Below are 18374 nucleotides of genomic sequence, written 5' to 3' on the forward strand. Positions count from 1 at the left end.
AGTGGGTCAGGAATCTGTAACTGGTCTGTTTTTGCGAGCAGAGGGACACACTAAGATATTTTTTCTCAGAAACAACTGGTTAGCTAAACTGTTCTGCACAACCAATTTGGAACAGCTAGCAACACACACTTGCTCTTAAATAAAGACAGTTTTGGTTTATTATCATTTCCTACTATTCTCAATATCTATTACTTGATGGATACCTGCAGAAATCCTTTGAAACTTTTGTCTTGTTTCTAATGCGGTACTGTGAAATGGGGTCAGAGCCTTGAAAACTGCAGTGAGGTAATATACAAAGGAGGATGATCAGAACAAAAACAGAAGTCAAATGTCTCTGAGTTTGCTGACTAGTTAATCAAATCATTTATTTGTGCAGTGTGTCTGCCAGCCCTTCTGGCATGCATCCCCAAGCTGTAGGCCTAAAAGTATATGCAGCACACAGAAATATGGAGAATACACTATGTAAAGCTATAACTTATATAGAGAAATGCTGAGCCACGTACTAAACTTGGGGAAAAATGGCCAAGAAACTCCATCAGATGGCGCATATAACAACTATAAGCAGAAAGTTAAAAGATTACAATAAGAAAGTGCAGCGATGCATGTGTCTGTTCGTACTGTATTTGTGTTTACATTCAGTGACATAAAATCTGCAAACATTAGGAGAAGTGTGAATCGTAACAAATTGAACACCAAAGGAAGAGATTGCTGCATGGCACACATCGATTCCTAAATTTGGATAAATTATTGTTGACTTGCTAGCTGGTCAGTCAGTGATATTTGTAGCAATCACAGATAAAAACACTGATACATGCTCTTGTCCTCTTTCATGCATTTTGAAGGCACACAAAGTTTGCATGCAATCTTTTTTGTTTCAGCTGTCAGTCATTCTACTGTCGTGAGCTGGTTAAACCTGCATATACTTAGTCACTTCAGCATGACTGTTTGTTCTTTTATGGGAAATGACGTCAAAGATTTTCCTGTGTGGTCTGTGGGGGACTCTGAAGACAAATGGGGGCTCTATATAGAAAACAAAAAGAATTACAGAACTCGAAGGAGGAGGAGCCGCTTTCATATTTAGGGGATAAATACGTGACGATAGAGTAAAGACTCTGAGAATCCATTCTTCAGTCTGTCTGTCACTGCGACAAATCACAGTGGTTTTGGGGGATAGAAAGAAATATGCTTTGAACAACAGAAGGCCAAGATATGCAGCAAATAAAACCCTGCAGAATCTACTTTTTGTCTGTTTCTTCTATTGCCCTCTAAGAAATCGATGATGCCTAAACTGTGCTCTCTGCTGACTCCAACAGTGTTTCTGAACACGAGCCAATCCTGAAAAAAGTCCAAAGACTTTGTAATTGGTACTATTGAGAGTCTTGTGTTTGTGTGAAGGAGAGTGTGTAAGAATAAGCCAGTTATATGGGAGAATTCAACATTAGTGCAGGTTGTGTGTGTCACATTCCATTCTTGACTGAGCCTCACTGAACCCCACAACCCCCCCAGTCTGGTTCCTATCGGCTGATTCTGTTAATTGCTTTGCCTTTTTATTCTGTGAGAGTTGTGAGAAATCCCTCTTACCGCCACCACTGTCCCACCCAGACCCCTATAATAACCATTAGCTTAATTAATTACATCTTAACACAGTCCCCAGTAATAATCTCCACATTAGCATCAAAAGAAATTTCAAAGAGCATTTGCTCTTACCCCTTCTCAACCCGATACTCCGCTTTCCCCTCAACCCCTTTTTCATCGTCACCACTGCTGCTTTATGTGGGACTGTACTTAGCCCACTAACTTTTAATATTTCCCTTGTATTCTTTGGAAGAGCTGGTGCTGCTGTAATTCTGTGTGCACACAGGCTGATTTAGGCAACAGCGTAGCCTGGGAAAATTTGTGTGGAGCGCATAATAGGAGGGGAGTGGAGGTGGAGGAGTGTAATGTTGGGGGAATGGGAGACGAGGTGAGGGGAGGGCTTGGTACGAGGGAGGAGGTGCGCTGCGGCAGCTGAGCTGTGAAGAAGCTAATGGACTCTCATCCCCTTCCCACGCCCACCACGTGTTTTCTGATGGGCACTCAAGCGGCGAGAGACATATTGGTTTGGCTACTGGCACAGAACTCCAGCCAGTTCGCTTCAATACTACTTTGCTCTGCCTATTCGGCAACTGTCTGAACTCTGGTTAGCCTGTATGTGACTTTAGGACTGGCAGAGTATGAATCAGTAACCAACCTCTAATAATGTGAGGAGGTGGTGGTTGATCTCACTTGCTGGAACAGCAATAATGAGAGATGAAAGACAGAAGCATGGCTCACAAACAGACAGAGACACTGATAAACTAAGTGGTGTGATGAACAGGGAGCCACCACAAATTGATGTTTGTCTCTGTCAGCAAAGATGGGAAGTCATTAGAAAGAGAAATTCTTTATCATCGGGTAAATGCTAACCGACAGCCTGTCGCATCAGCACATCTTTACAGTTTGTCATAAGGCATCAAAAGAGAAGATATTTTAAATATCATCGCTGACATAACGAGTATAAAGTGGTTTATAATTCATGTAAAATACATAAAAATGTTATCTCAAGCTACTAAAATCTTGCACAATTCCTGTACCAACTTAAACAACTGTTATGCAACATATATTATGCAAAAAGCATAAAGATTTGAAAAGCAAATTCGGATAGTTTGAAACTTGCGGAAACACTTTTAGTACCAGAACAAATAAATCTAACTGCACTAATCCAACTGTGCATAACTAAAGACAATGTTCTGGCCCTCCACAGTCAGTCTGGACATTATCCCCTCTAATTTGTGAGAATAAAACCCCAAGCCCCTGATTAAGTGATTCAGGGAAGCCAATTGTTTTGATTGTGCTGTGTGATGTTTGATCTGACTGTGTGGAATGTGGCGACCTTTGATCCAGTGACAACATTCAATTAGATAAGGTTAAGTAAATTGACCTCCTCCAACCCTGCTACTCGGTCCAGAGCTGGATAAAGTGTAAACAGCTTGTAAGCACCGCAGTGAACCAGAGATTACAGTCAGCACTGTGTGTTTCTGCTTTAAAACAAGAGAAAACTACACTAATTACCTCTCGCTCTCTTCTTCTTAATGCCTGAAGAATCTTAAAGGGTACATATGGCAAAGCACTTTGAGTTTGGGGAAATTTTGTCCTTTCTCTCTCCCTCTAAAGAGCTTAACTTGTAATTACTCATTGTAATAACCTTGCAGTCACATGTGAATTTGAAATGATAGGAGTATATTAAACTGTGTGTGTGTGTGTGTGTGTGGGTTTGGTGGTGGTGGGGTAGGGGGTCTCTCTTTCTCTCACTGACAGACCTTAAAAATGAACTGCACCTTAGTGGGAAATGAATCAGGGTGCCCTGGGAATTACATTACGCCCAGTAGCTGACAAGCTAGATCACTATTTTCCAGCTGCTGAGTAGCCAAGGGAAAGCATCTCCCCCACCCCACAAAAGAGGAAAACGAAAAATGCAGGGAGAGCTGTAGAAAAAGAATTACTTCACATGTTTTCTCAGTTTGAATAGAACATAAAACAACATTAAATGAGATGCTACTGGTTTGTAAGAAAGCATCAAGATACTGCTGTTCTGCTGGAAAAATATAGAAACCACCTTTCATCCTTGCTGAACAGGCCTTTAGATCTGTGAACGCTTTCAAAATCCAGCTTACAACTGTGCACCAGCATACAGCTGCCTTCAAGTGTCTTGTTCACCTACTTTATGGAAGAGATTTAGGCATTTTATTCTTCTGTTTTGGTATTTCTGTCTAGGTTTCAAAAATTTTGCAACCAATTGAATGACATAAATCACACACAAAAAACATACAGCTTATCAGAAGGATCCACTTTTAGAGAAACTAGTGTAAACTGTGGTATAAACATAAACATCAATACATTTCAGCTGAGACTTTTGCCTTGCATGTATATTTCAGTTATTCCAACAACTTTAGCACCGCACTGTGCATGGCATCTTAAAATTTACTGCCTTCTTGCAGAAAATAAGGTTCATGCCGACTGTAATAAAAAATGATAATTTCACTGCCATTATAGTCTTGCAAAGACACCTTAATGAGACTGATTAGCTACTATCGTCTCCACTTTCACACAGTCAAAAAGGCTAATTGCCTCTTTTTCCCTCTGACCCTGCCCTTCCTAGACAACAACTATTAGAAGTAAAATAGCAGTGACCCAAGATGACCTCTCTTTACACTCAAAGGCTATATCTAGATTTTCATCTCTGTCTGACTCACTTGCTATATACACACACACACACACACACACACACACACACACACACACATATACATATAATGCGAGCATATGGGGGGAACCCCCACCACCTGTTGATATCCAGTAATTCCTTATAATCGATAACTGTTAGCATTATCTGCTCTTGTATTGTCTGTGTAATACTGACTGTATAATGGTTCTCATCTCCTAGCTGCCAAATTAGTATGTTTTTATGATGTGTTTGGTGAATTTTGTTACTTTAGCATTGCAATGGCCAGCTTCCACACAGTGACCACTTGAGTGTCATTTACTCTCATTTACTCCCCAGTGTGTGTACAATCTCCAACCTCTGTCCATTTTGAATCTGTGGCTGAAATAAACAGAACCATTCTCAGGAAGGATGTAGAATGGCCAGTGCCAAATGGCCGCATGGGAGCTGTGATATCATGTAAGAGTGGAGGCTAGCATTAGCAGCAGCTTTAACCCCAGTCACACTCCAACCTTACCCCATCTCTAGCCTCAGCCATCATCCCTTTGTACCCAATCTCTACGGCCGTCTCTCAGCCTCACACTCCAGTCAGGCTTTAAGCACTGTGAGAGTGGCCTAAGTAGCCCAACACTTCACAGATGAACAGCTCCAGTAATGGGCCGTGATTGACCTCAATAGCCAGCTCTGAGTGGGTTCCCTCGGGTCTAATCTCCACATTACCTGCCCTGCTTCACACACATACACACACAAATACACAGACTGACGAGACACGATGAGAGCGGCTGCCTTGAAGATTAAACAGACTGTTGAGGAAGTTACAGGGTGCTTAAACAAATAAATGAATGGAATGACCTCTTATGGTTTAGTTTCATGTCCTTGAATTGAATCTAAAGTTGAGTGTGTGGACCAATTTTAATCTGTGAATGGCAAAAAGCTGGACCAACAATGTTAAATCTCAGAATGTACGTGGTATATTACTTTCTTTTGCTCTCTATTTAATTTCTGTATAGAAGCATACTTCCAGTCATTACCAAAAGTAGATGTTTGTCGCTCATTCAGTTGGTTAGTCACAATTAAATATTGGCCAGGTCCAAGCTTCACTTACCAGACTGGATTAATAAATTGTCTCTTGTGGTTTCTCACAAGCATGTACAATAAATGTATTTTTAGTACCATTTTGTCTACTGTAGATCTATCAGCCAGAGAAAGTTCAGGCAGCAGCTTAAAGCCATCAAGCTGCTGCCTGAGACAAAGCCAAACTGTTGATTTAACACTCTATGGAGTGAGTGAACACATGCAAAGGAGGGGAATAGAGCATGATAGATGAACGTATGAAAGTACAGCAGGCCTTTGAAAGATTGTAATGGAGGAGGCTACCAGGGGGGATCCCACTTCAGTTCACACCCCATCTAGGGTGTCAGTGCAACCCATTCAAAGGCTATGGTTTCAGAGAGACGGCAAAGAGGGCATTTGCAGTTGTTTCTATGTATATGCACACTTGTGCATGTGCATGCACTAACAAATGAGTGTAATTGCATACATATATGTGTGTTTATGTGAAATGGTCAGATCAAAGTCAGGTGGCGCTTCATTCCCACCTGCTCTCATTAGTCTTAGAGTCCACAGAACCAGAGTACTGTAGGATCCCACCTGTTTCTGACTGCTATGGACAGGTCTCTCAGGACACATACACAAAATCCTCATATGTGTATAAAGAGCTGTATGGATGTGTCACCAAATAAACAAGTAACAATACATGCAATGTAAAAGTAGCAACCATTTGCCTAAAATGACTGTATATTGAATATGTTGCCATGTAAACAGTGTAAATCAGTTTTGAAGAGTGGACTTAATCCTGCATAAACACCCTAAAAAGTTTCTTCTTTCCATCTGTCTAATTTGAAAACAGTAATTGAGGAGAAAACAGCTTTAATATCTATTAGGGAACTAAATATGTTCAGTATTACAGCACCCTGGGAATTCTCAAATGATTAATTCCATGTAGCTTTCATAATTCCCTCCAATATGTTAAAATTGAGATTAAAGATCACTTTGTTCCCCTATTCCCACAGCTCCCATGGTATGGTAAAGAGATCAAAACTGGAGGGCTTTATAGGGAACATCTTTAACATTTGCTCTGCTCTCAGTGTGCTTGATTAAATGTAACATTTTGAGATCCCAGAGTTCTGAGAAAAGCATAAATCATTGTCTCGCAGCTGCTGGCGTGCCTGGGGAAAACACATGCTATCCCTCACTCTCTCTCTCTCTCTCTTTTTGTCTTCTCTATGATCATAAAGCCCACCCGACCCGTTGGCCCCTCCTCCTCTGGTGAAACTCACAGTGGTGAAGGGTGTGTGAGTGTGCCGGGGGGGGGGAAGACACCTGCAGGCTGCCGCATGCCCCGAGGTTCGACATAAACCCCAGCTCCTCACACGCCCTCTAGCCCTCTACTCCTGCACGCTGGCCCCATCCAAGGCCCCCTTAGTCTTTCCCATCCATCAGCAATGACAGCCCCAAGACCAAGCCAAGGAGGATAGTCAGCCAGCCAGCCAGCCACTGTCCAGGGATCAAAATGATCAAGCTGTCTCTTGAGTTCCACTGATAATTTACACTCAGTGTAGCCCGGCAGGTCATTATGCAGGACATGGCCAAGGATTTCTGGTCCTAGTGATCCTTAAGGCACTGCTCTACTCTGATTAAATTCACAAATAATTTATAGATCTAATACCAGAGGCACCAGGCCCAGTGTGTGCTAGTGAATGATGACATGTCCCTGGCTCTCAGCTGGGCCCATGTGGAAGACAAACCTGTGCCCTTCTGATCCTGGCTGCCAACCTGAATTGCTGCCTGCTGTGACTTAAAAGCAACTACCTCACCCCCTAAGCTCCACAACTCTGACTGACTCCTCCTCCAGCTGCCCTGCTTGCTTCCATTTCTTTGCTTCATCGCTCACTTTGTTTTTTAACGTTATTTAATATTGGCATTGAGTTCTCATTATTCATGCGTCATAACGGAGCACACATGAATCATGTTTGGTTCTTTTAAAAGGAGAAAAAATGAAAAAGAAACTGCCTCTGCCAAAAAAACCCTATCATTGTTGAATCCATCTGGACAGACTGCTCAATTAGGAGAAATCATGTGGGACCGTCACTTTGTAATGCAAAGGGTTAATGGCAAGATATGAAATTACTCTACCCCTTTGGATCTATAAAAGACGACATTTCAAAGCAGAGCTGCTTAGTTCTTCTGCGTTAAAACCCACGCCTTTAATTGTGTTTAATTTATTAGAATGTTCCAACCTCAACTTTGTTAAATGAAAACACATTAGTCTGGATCTGCATGAGTTCTACAAGTGTACAGGGACTCCCTCCAACCGCCACCCCTAGCCATCCAACCCACTCGCTTCGTTTTCTAAGTAAATTGGAATTTTGTTTTAATTTACTGGTAAACAATTAGACAGAAAACAGATGTCACTGGCCGTATTTGAAAGCTACTCATCTCGTTGAACTAACTTGCATGAAAGAATTAAAATGAGCCAGAGAGATACAGACAAGATTAAAACATGTGTCAAAGTTGCAATTCAAATGCCGGACTACGAATTCCGTTGTTTAAACTATCATTACTTCGGCACAGTGAAAATGAACATTCCCCCAATGTGCTTTGAGGATTGTTCGAAAATATTTCATGCAGACAACTGTATAGTAGAAAGATGTCCAGACACACATGCTCTAGAAATGTTAGTACAGAATCTGTCAATTAGACCAAATATATTCTATCAAAAGCGACCTCAGAGATAAGGGCCTTCCTAAGCTCCAAAAAAAATCTAAAAAAATGTAAGGAAAGGAGGAAATGGCTTCTGGGATGAATTAAAGGATCCATAAGGAAAGTGCTGGTGATTTCCAGAGCCTGTCACAACTTCTAAGAAATGAGGCAACACAGAGATCACACATACATGACCAGAGGGGAAACACTAAAAGCTAGACTTCTCTCAGCTTATAATCAACTGCAGTCAATCAAATACACAGAAACATGAAAACACAAATTAAGGTAAATGTATGTGAAAGCACCATGTCTTGAGAGTATATATACTCAAACACTTACTGACTACACGCTAGCAGCTTGATGTCGATTACCAAAAATCTCCCCCTTCTTTAAATAAATATTATGCTTTGAGACTTGAGCAGACGGACTTCACAGCACTGCTATGCCTTGTGTTGTGTTCATACAGAAACCAGAAGCAACTAATCAGATGTATAATAGAATTTTAAAAAAGCTGATTGTAGATCATTATATTGTAATGTTTTCAGTGTGGGTATGGTGTAAGAGCTAGTGTTTCTCTTACTCTCCTACCCCAGTGCTGTGCTCGATGTATAATGATCACACTTGAAGAATTTGCAAAATGGAATCAACAGAACCACATGGGATGAATAAAATGTGTTAGATGCCAAGGCCAAATGTTCCAACAATTCCGAAATGTCATGATCACAAAATGTTGAGCCTCTGAGGCGGCCCTATGGGAGCAAAGGGTGCAGCCCATTTAGAGTGGTGCTACGCCACCTTTCATCTCTGGCTGAATGAGGCGTTGCATCCATCATTCCATTAGCACAGCTCTAACAGGCTCCCAGTCACCCTCCGGATGACAGCAGGGACATGGGACATGTGGACTGACCGAAGGCTTTGATGTAAGCCTGACCGCTATACAAAACACAGACCTATAAGTAGACACCCAAAAATGCCTGCACACACACACACTAACTCTAGAAGATTTTCCTTCAGAAGCATGTTTGACACAACACACATACACAGAAAGAGGGAGAAATGTTCCAGTCTGGTGAAATTGTTAATGTCAAGCATGGCTGCTGTCTCCAGCTTTGACTATATTGACAGGTATATTACAGATAAAAGAAAGATTTCTGGCACAAATGCTGATGTTATGCGTATGTGTGCGGACATGCATGGGTGAGAGAGTCCTACAGTTCTTAGTGAAATGAAATAAATAAAAATGAACAAATGAGAAATTAATATTTTATAGGATTTCAGAGAAACAAAGAAAATAGGCAGATGCATAAACATGGGAAAAAGGAAAGACAGAAAGTATTGTATATGTGGGAAGAAGCCAGACATGTTAAGAGACAACAGAGACATGCAGACAGTGAAAATAAAGGAAGCAAGAAACAAAGAACATTAAACACAGAAGACAAGAAAAAAGAAGAGAGGCAGTGATGAGGCAGTGCAGGCCTACACTGCTCCACATCTGCTGGAGATATATCCAGTGCTTCTGGGAGTCAGCCCCCCACCTCCTTTTCACCTTCATCTTCTTTCTCTCTCCCGCTCTTTTCACTTCCTTTTGGTCTTCTGGTTTGTGTTCAGATCAGGTTTTAATATTTAAAAATATGTACTGTCTTTATGAGCCATTGCTTTGTTGAAATAATATGCTCTCTAAATCAAAGTAATAGTCTGAGGCCGTGGACTAAATAGAATTTATCAGAGTTCCTAAAATTATCTATCTATGTCTGTGAGGCTATAAACGGTAGAACAATCCCCTGTCAGAAATACAACATTGCGTTTAAAATCTACTTTTATGTCGGTGCAATTTTCAGGGTATTTATTCACTGACTGTCCCCACATTAATCAAACCATGAGTTACCTATGAAATCTAAGTTTTGCTTCCCTTGCAGTTTTAATTTATGGCAGCGTCTTGGCACTCAGTACACTAGAAATTGGATACTAATTGAATAGGTAATAATCAAACAGTAAAGGAATGCCTGGTTAGGGATGACCTCCCAAATCTGCTGTCTTTAAATTGTACTTATCCTCTTGCCTCACTACACCCTTAGCTGCAGCTGTATCTTCTCCTCACAGTCTGAAACCACCTGAGGCCAACTCTATGTACATCTCACTTCTGACATGTTTAAGGCTCAGGGCCCTGATATGATTCAGGGCCTGGGTAGGGGGTTTACGTAAGTCAAGGCCACACAATGAATCTCTGTAGCCCCATATTAAAAGTGATGTACTGTTGTGACTCTGAAGACAACACTGAAAACAAATACTGGAGGTGTATTGTTTTACATTGTCACCCCAGACTTCCCAGATCTGCTGTGGGATGGGAGGGGGTTGCAGGGAACAGCATGGAATGTACTTTCAGACCTTGAAAGAATCACCTTCTCTGGGCTTTTAAAGATGTGGGAGCAACTGAAGATCATGAAATCGGAAAGATTGTCAAGTATATCTACTTCAAGAGGTAACAGTCTTTCGTAGGACAAAAGTATGGTTGCCCAAAGAACTAGTTGCAGGTGTGAGAGGTTACTGATGACACAATTAGCCGCAACACTACAAAATAAGCCGCAACACAACACAACGGCTACAACGGAAGTTCTTTGCAGCGGAAGTGTCCGCATTAACAAGTCAAACAAGCAATGACTCTTTATTTGTTAATCAAAGTTAACAACCGCTTTAAAAGCGCATACAGAGATTAATGGACACTATTTGCCATCAGTATGTTACTTACTTTTGAGTTGTTTCAAACAATCTCCAGTTTCTGCCCACTTCGTGTGGTTGCGCACTTCACAGTACAACTTCCGGGTTAAAAAAGAAACAACTTCCGTTGCAGCCGTTGTGTTGTGTTGCGGTTAATTTTGTAGTGTTGTGGTTAATTTGGTTGTGTTGTGGCTTATTGTGTTGTGTTGTGGCTTTTGTTTTGTTGTAACACTTCTGGGCCACCGTATCATTCAATATACAAAGAAATCAACTGCTACAGAACTTTAAAGTTTGGAATCTGAATTGTATTTGAAGTCCTTTGGAAGGACTACTGTATAATGCCATACCCTCCCTCTAAACACACATTCATACACTCACACACTCTCATGCTGACACAAGAAATATAATCTGTGGTCTAGGGACGCAATCAAAAACTGCAACCTGACATCAGAGCAGCCGTCAACAGCAATCCTCAAGTGGCTGGCTGTTGTTAGCCAGCTCAGCCCAGCGTTGACAGAAGCTAACTGCTGTTTAGAGAGCTCATGCTGCCTGTACAGAAAATACAAGTTGCCAACCCTGATGTTAAGGACAGTGAAGTAGAAAACACTTATCGGCTTTACTTAACAAGTAACTGTACGGCAGTAAGGGAGGAAGTAAATATGACAATCTGAACAAATGCAGACCAATAGCCGAGATGGAATATTTACCATCAGTGTGTCCAAAAAATCAAAACACAACAACCACAACCACAAAATTAGCTTAAAAAAACCCCCAAAAAAACGAAAGAGTGGAGGACTCTGATTCCAAAAATACTGTACAGGGCAATGTGCTTTCACAGAGGTGATGGAAATAGAGGAGGGTAGATAATGTGTTAATTTAAATAAACAACAACACTTTTTACCTGAGTTCCTGCAATCGTCTTCTTGCTGAGGGACCTGAACAGAAAATGCCAGCAGGTCTGGGGCCAGCAAAGATTCAGGCTTGCGAATCTCATTGAGCCAGCGACTCATATGGAGTTCTTTGGTGTCAGATGGGCCTTGAATCAGAGGAACCAGCTTCTCCTTCACTCCCTCTCCTGAACCTGAAAGAAAAGAGTTATAACATCTAGTTAACAAAATCTGATCAAAATTATTCACATTTACAAATGACAAGGTCTTCCTTCAAAAAGTGACCAAGATGATATCTCAAATGGAAAAGAAAGCGCTTGTCTTTAACGTTTCATTAATGAAAAAACATCCTTTGTATTTTAATCACGTTGTGACTCAAGTAAAGTTAAAATGAAGAAATTTTGGTTCAGTCACAGTGATTATCAGCTTAGCCTTTTCTGACTGTAAAACTGAATAAGTTGCCATAGTTGCCAAAGAAAATAATACGAAGAGCAGGCAAAATATTGAGGTCACTTTGAGCCAAAACACTTAATCATAAAGCAACTATGTTTACAAAAGTGCAGAAATTGCCATCAATTAAAGTATGCTGTCCATTAGCTTTTTGGGTCTTCACAGAAAGACAACAAAGATGCCATATCATCTATGAAGAAGAGAGTTAAATAAAAAAATATATAAAAATCACAACAAAACATGTCAGACAAAATGTTCTGACAAAAAGAACAAACATCACATGGTAAAACTGACCAACAGGAATATGATGAACATTTACAATTTTTGCAAGTTGACAATACTACTAACCTTTGTAGTCACATTTCATTTCATTTATACATTTTTTTTGACATGCTCAACAGAACAATCTACTGTAAATGAGCAAAAGTTAACTGTCCCTGTGGCAGTGGCTATATAGTTACTCTGTTCTAACTCATCAAGTCTGCAATATGTTATCCTGAATAGATGTTAATATTGAAATAAGAAATTAATTGAGCATGCTTTTTTCTTTGTTTCTATATTGACAGCTGCAATAGATCTTGTAATCTGCCCGCCATCATATGTGAAGTTTGACCTTGTGAACTTGAGTGCTATGACACAAGTTCCAATAACATCCTTGCCATCAAAGACATGGCCAAAGCCCAATGACAGCGTCCTGGGAGAAAACAGCAACTGAATCATGTAGTTGGAAAGAAATCAAGATAAAGGTTGAGCAGAAGAAAGCGAGAGAGAGAAAGACAGAGTGGAGTGTGTAAAAGTATAAGTTAAAGAAAGTAAAAGAAGAGTCTAGTCTGTCTCACTCTTTCCCTCCTACACAGGCAGTAAAGTTTTAACAGGGCACAGCTGCACACACCTGGGGTCCTGGCGCACACTTTTACAGCTCCCACAGTTCCTGAGGCGCATTTCACCGTCGCACGGCTGCAGAACTTCAGCTCCAGGTTTTGGACCGAGCCTTCGAGAGTCGGTGACGGGCCTGGATATTTCACACCTAATAAAAAAAGTGAAAAAAAGTGAAAATGAACTGCAGTCCGTCAGGTTTAACCGCCGCTTCTGTGACTTCGTCAAACACATTATTGGCCTTTAATTGTTCTTGACCAACCAGGTGCTCTGAAACATAGATATCACCAACAGCAGGAAGAGTGTGTGTTTATCTAAGCTCTGTGCTCTGGCAGGAACACAGGGTGCCCTCTGTTTCCAAAGTGAACCTGTTGTTGTGGCTCTATACCGCGATAAATGTGTCAAACAAAAACACATTAACATGTTAGAGTGAGCTGTAATTGTTTTATTAAAACCGAAGTGTACAGTCCACAAAGTAGTGATCTAAATTTCACTATAATGCATAATACACATTTATCTGCACCTGTCTACTAAGTTTTGATACAAACCATACCAGACCATATTTAAACTTTTTTTTCAACCTATTTATCTGCGTACAAGCTGGCGTAGTCTGAAAAAGTCCACGGGTCACATTTTCATTTAATTTGTGTTTTAATTTTTGTGGATTTCTAAAGATTCTTGTGAAAACATTTACAGCGCACTCATAAGACTTTGGACACAGCACAGCAAAGTCCCAACATCACAGCCATGTTGTTCTCTAAGATGTGACTCGGCAGGATGTTAAAAGAGATAAAAAACATTAAATTGTCATGTGCTTGTTCTAAATGTTTTACAAGCTCCCAGTAAATCCACTGAATTGAATGACTTCAACATTTTAAGTTAAAGAATAGGGACTTTTAGGAGTATGAATAATAGCCAATAGAAAGGATATATCTTTCCAAAACAATATCCAATTTAGCCATGCCTGCATCCAGCTTAGTGTCAACTACAACTCGCCTCGCGCCAGCATTACATCACAGGAGCCTCAAGTGTTATTCACTCTGTGATTATTTCTCTTGATGGCAGCCCAATGTGGAAGAACCCTCCATGTTCCATCTTTAAAAATGAAACTGCGTGTACTGTGGCAAGGACTGGGGGGCTTAGTTAGGGTGGGGGTGTTACATACCCGCTATTATGATATGTCAATGTTATTTCTATAGTGAGAGGCTATTTCAAACACATAACAGGAGGAGGAGGGAGAAATAGCTGGATGGCTAAAAGATACTGTGCAGTTAAGGGAGTTCTGTGCCAAACCGCCTGTTGAGCGAGGAGAGAAGGATCCATCCATCACATGCTACATTCTTCCAGTGAGCTGGAACTGTCCAAGGGAATCACATTGAATTCTTACATCACCTGTTCCAATAAGGCTTTACTTCTCAAAATAAGCCCATCGTACAGTGATAGCACTTCCTTTCATACAAGCATCCACAGCACTTTCTTATCGAGTTTACAACTCAGTGGGGCTTTTTCTGTCACATGCTGGTCTAGTGAAACTGAGATCAACAAGCCAAAAAGGCAGAACCAACAGCACAAAAATGTTCTGTATAAACACAAACACATAAAAACTGATGAATAACAAATGAAAAACATGGATTGGACACCAGGGATTTATTGCCTACTGGTGAATGAGAAGGTATTGTATTAATAAGGCACAGATGAGCGGTGCTACTAGAGGCTATGAAAAGTACATTTGGCAACAGTCTCTGAGGCAACAAGAAAAAAAAAACTAGCTTGGACTTCCAAGAGCTTTCTTTCATTCACATCTACTGCCTATTTGCCATTGTATTATAGATTTTTTATCATTAAAAATCTACTTTTTTTCCTTATTTAGGTAATCCAAAATCTGGACTTACATAAACTAAGGTGACTTGGGTGCATTGTTCTAAACCCCCATATTATATAGTATTTTGGTTTGGTTTGGCTGTTAATCCCAATCAACTAATAGTTCAAATATAGTTTAAATGTAAAGCTGCAGATGGTGTGGTTATGGGCAAGATTTGAGTGGACACATATACATAGCACATTTAACCAAGGGAATTACTGGAAATTGCCAAATTCCCTAACCACTGACTTCCCTCCTCTCCCTATTTCAGACAAATTACCCATCAACCTCTTCACCTGCTGTCTGAGAGGCCCTCTATAAGCGTTGGAAGATGGTAACGTTAAAAACCCTCCTTCTGTCTCTGCCTCCTACCTAAATCTGTGGGTCAAGCAGAGTAAAGCTGCATGTCTGGCTATGGCTTTGGATACCTGTCCCTACTAGCGTCCTCTGTTTTTAGGACCAAAGCAGCTGGGGGACTACCTCCACAGTTCAAATTCAATGAATATCTTTCTCTTGGAACCACTGTCTAATCACAGTGTAATACAGTTTGTTGTATTCAATTCAATTCAGAAAACTTTATTTGTCCCCTGGGGGCAATACAAGGCACGTGGAGTTGTTAGACACAGAACAGTAGTACTGTAGTAGTAGTAGTAGTAGTAATAATAGTAGTAGTAGCAGCCATGTGGCAGTTAAAATAGGATAAATAAAACTATATTTAAAAAATTTTTTTAATGAAATATGCCGAGATAATAATAAAGTAAAATATCGAACTGACAACAAATACTGTACACACGAAAATGTTTCAGAGGTGCAAAGTGACTGTACATAAATTTAGCAGTATGGTTAAATAAGAAACAGAATTACAGTATGTACATGCATAAAATATTGCTTGTATTTTTTAAAGCACTATTATTACTAATTATACACTGCGTTCCAAATTTTTATGCAAATTGCATGTAAGCATCATAAAGATAACATTTTTTGCATTTCAATTAAACCCATGGATGGTATTGTGTCTCAGGGCTCTTTGGATCACTGAAATCAATCTCAGACACCTCTGACAACTAGTTTGCCAGGTGAGCCCAATTAAAGGAAAAAGAAAAAAAAAAGAACGTCCAAAATAATAAACAAAACAACAATTTTCAAGCAATATGGAAAAGAAAAAGGACCTCTCTGCTGCCAAAAAACATCAAATAGTTGAATGCCTTGGACAAGGTATGAAAACCTTAGATATTGCACGAAAAATGAAATGTGATTACCCTACTGTTAAGAGATTTGTGGCAGATTCAGGGCACACACGGGTTTATGCAGATAAAGGTAAAATGAGGAAGGTTTCTGCCAGACAAATACATCGGATGAAGAGAGCAGCTGCTAAAATGACATTACAAAGCAGAAAACAGGTATTTGAAGCTGCTGGTACCGCTGGAGTCCCACAAACATCAAGGTGTAGGATCCTTCAGAGGTTTGCAGTTATGCATAAACCTTATATTCGGCCACCCATAACCAGTGCTCACAAGCAGAAACGGCTGCAATGGGTCCAGAAATACATGAAGATTAATTTTTAAACAGTCTTGTTCACTGATGAGTACCGTGCAACTCTGGATGGTCCAGATGGATGGAGTAGTGGATGGTTGGTATACAGCCACCATGTCCCAACAAGGCTACGACGTCAGAAAGGACGTGGCAGAGTCATGTTTTGGGCCAGAATCATGAGGAGAGAGCTGGTCGGCCCCTTTAGGGTCCCTGAAGGTGTGAAAATGACCTCTGAAAAGTATGGAGTTTCTGAATGTCCACTCTCTTCCATGGTACAAAAAGAAAAGCCGAGCTTTTCGTTACAAAATTATCTTCATGCATGACCATGCACCATCTCATGCTGCAAGGGATACCTCTGCATCATTGGCTGCTACGGGCATAAAAGGAGAGAAACTCATGGTGTGACCACCATTCTCCCCTGACTTCAACCCCATTGAGAACCTTTGGAGCATCCTGAAGCAAAAGATCTATGAGAGTGGGAGGAAGTTCACATCCAAACAGCAGCTCTGGGAGACTATTCTGACATCCAGCAAAGAAATTCAAGCAGAAACTCTCCAAAAACTTAATGGATGCAAGAATTGTGAAGCTGCTACAAAAAAAGGAATCCAATATAAAAAGGAAACTGAACCGGTAAAAAGGTTCCGAATTAAAAAACCTTTGAATTCAAGAAAAAAGAACCCCCAAAGCCGCAAAATCAAAGAACAATTTCAAGTCCTTAAAAACTACAAAAAGGTTTGGAAACAGGCCATTTAAAGTTTTTTATTTTTGAAAAAAATACTGTCATCATTGGGAGCTTTGTTCAATAACATTTGAATTATACTCTAACGGATGATGACTTAAAAATTATGCTGACTGTCATTTGCATTGACTATTTAGGAAAATCAAAGAAAAATATAATTTGCATAATAATTTGGAGCATGGTGTATACCTTGTATAACAACTGTAAACACATGACACAATTGTCAAAATGATCAGCATGTTGTATAGAAAACTAATGTAATTTTAAAGCATTTAGAAGACAGTCTTTTTGATTTAAATTTCCCTCCCACTCATGCATGCTAAGTGTGTATTGCACTTTTAATAAGCCATATAGCTTCCATGTAGCTTCAGAAAAATATGAAAGCATACACTCAGCACAAAGATTTTTGGGATCATTCTATGTGAGTCAAGTCCAGAGGGAAAGATAGAGAATGACATAGGCACTACATAAAACTAGGCTCCCTTCTCCCATTGGAAACAATATAACTATATGCATTTGCCATAAAAGGACTGAACCAGACTGTTGGCCACATTATTAAGTGTGCCTCAGTGAACCTAAAAACACATGACCCATCAACCCTGAAAGAACAGCCCATCATAGGGAATGGATATCCAGATCCAGTGACCATTTGGCCTTTTTCAAAACAGCACTGAAGGAAAAATGACAGCAACAGTGATGAGTAGCCCTGCGCACGAACTGACTGCTCCCTAGAGTCAGGAAAAGATGGAGATGTTAAAAGTGCAAACCAATCTGGAACATGACAGGGGCCATTCCCTCTACTCTGTTTGCTCTTTGATAAATGGCACCAGGGGTATCACTATAACATATGCCCCTTGCCCACGTAGATGTCCTAAAGGGCACGGTGCACCTGCTGGCTTGGTGGTTGTTGCATGGGGGGGCTCTGGACAATGTTTTGTCCAGCTGTTAGACTATAAAAATGTGGGGTACACAGGAAGAGTAAAAACACAAGGGTTGGTAGTTTGCCGGCTTGAACAGTGGTATTCAGTGTGTTTTATGTGTGTAAGGTGCATTAGTGTGTGTATTACAACCAGACGTGGGTGTTTGTGTGTTTCTGTGTGTGACTGAGTGACCGAGTGAGTGAATGTGTGTGGTGCTGTTACTCGTCAAGCAAAGGCAGGTGCAAGAAGTACATAAACACACAGCGCGGGGCCAGAGGCTATGGCACTCCATCAAACACTGAGAGGGCAACCGTGGGCAGCTGGATTTGCCATACTAAACACCGATGAGAAAGTGGGGAGACGACCAAGGGAAGGAGAGTTGGAAAGTCAG

The 18374-nt window shown here is 40.6% G+C and overlaps 1 protein-coding gene across 1 annotated transcript in view; it reads right to left on the reverse strand.

Moving 5' to 3' along the window:
- The window catches only part of vps13b (vacuolar protein sorting 13 homolog B), a 324549-nt gene that overhangs the window by 221296 nt on the left and 84879 nt on the right, over positions 1-18374 (reverse strand). Inside the window, exons 18-19 of the mRNA XM_008292112.1 lie at positions 12947-13081; positions 11619-11798 (exon numbers count right to left, since the gene is read on the reverse strand). Coding sequence (XP_008290334.1) covers positions 11619-11798; positions 12947-13081 — 315 coding nt within the window. The remainder of the gene's footprint in view (positions 1-11618; positions 11799-12946; positions 13082-18374) is intronic.

The sequence above is a fragment of the Stegastes partitus genome, unplaced genomic scaffold, assembly GCF_000690725.1.
Source record: "Stegastes partitus isolate 25-593 unplaced genomic scaffold, Stegastes_partitus-1.0.2 Scaffold18, whole genome shotgun sequence".
NCBI classification, from domain to species: domain Eukaryota; kingdom Metazoa; phylum Chordata; class Actinopteri; family Pomacentridae; genus Stegastes; species Stegastes partitus.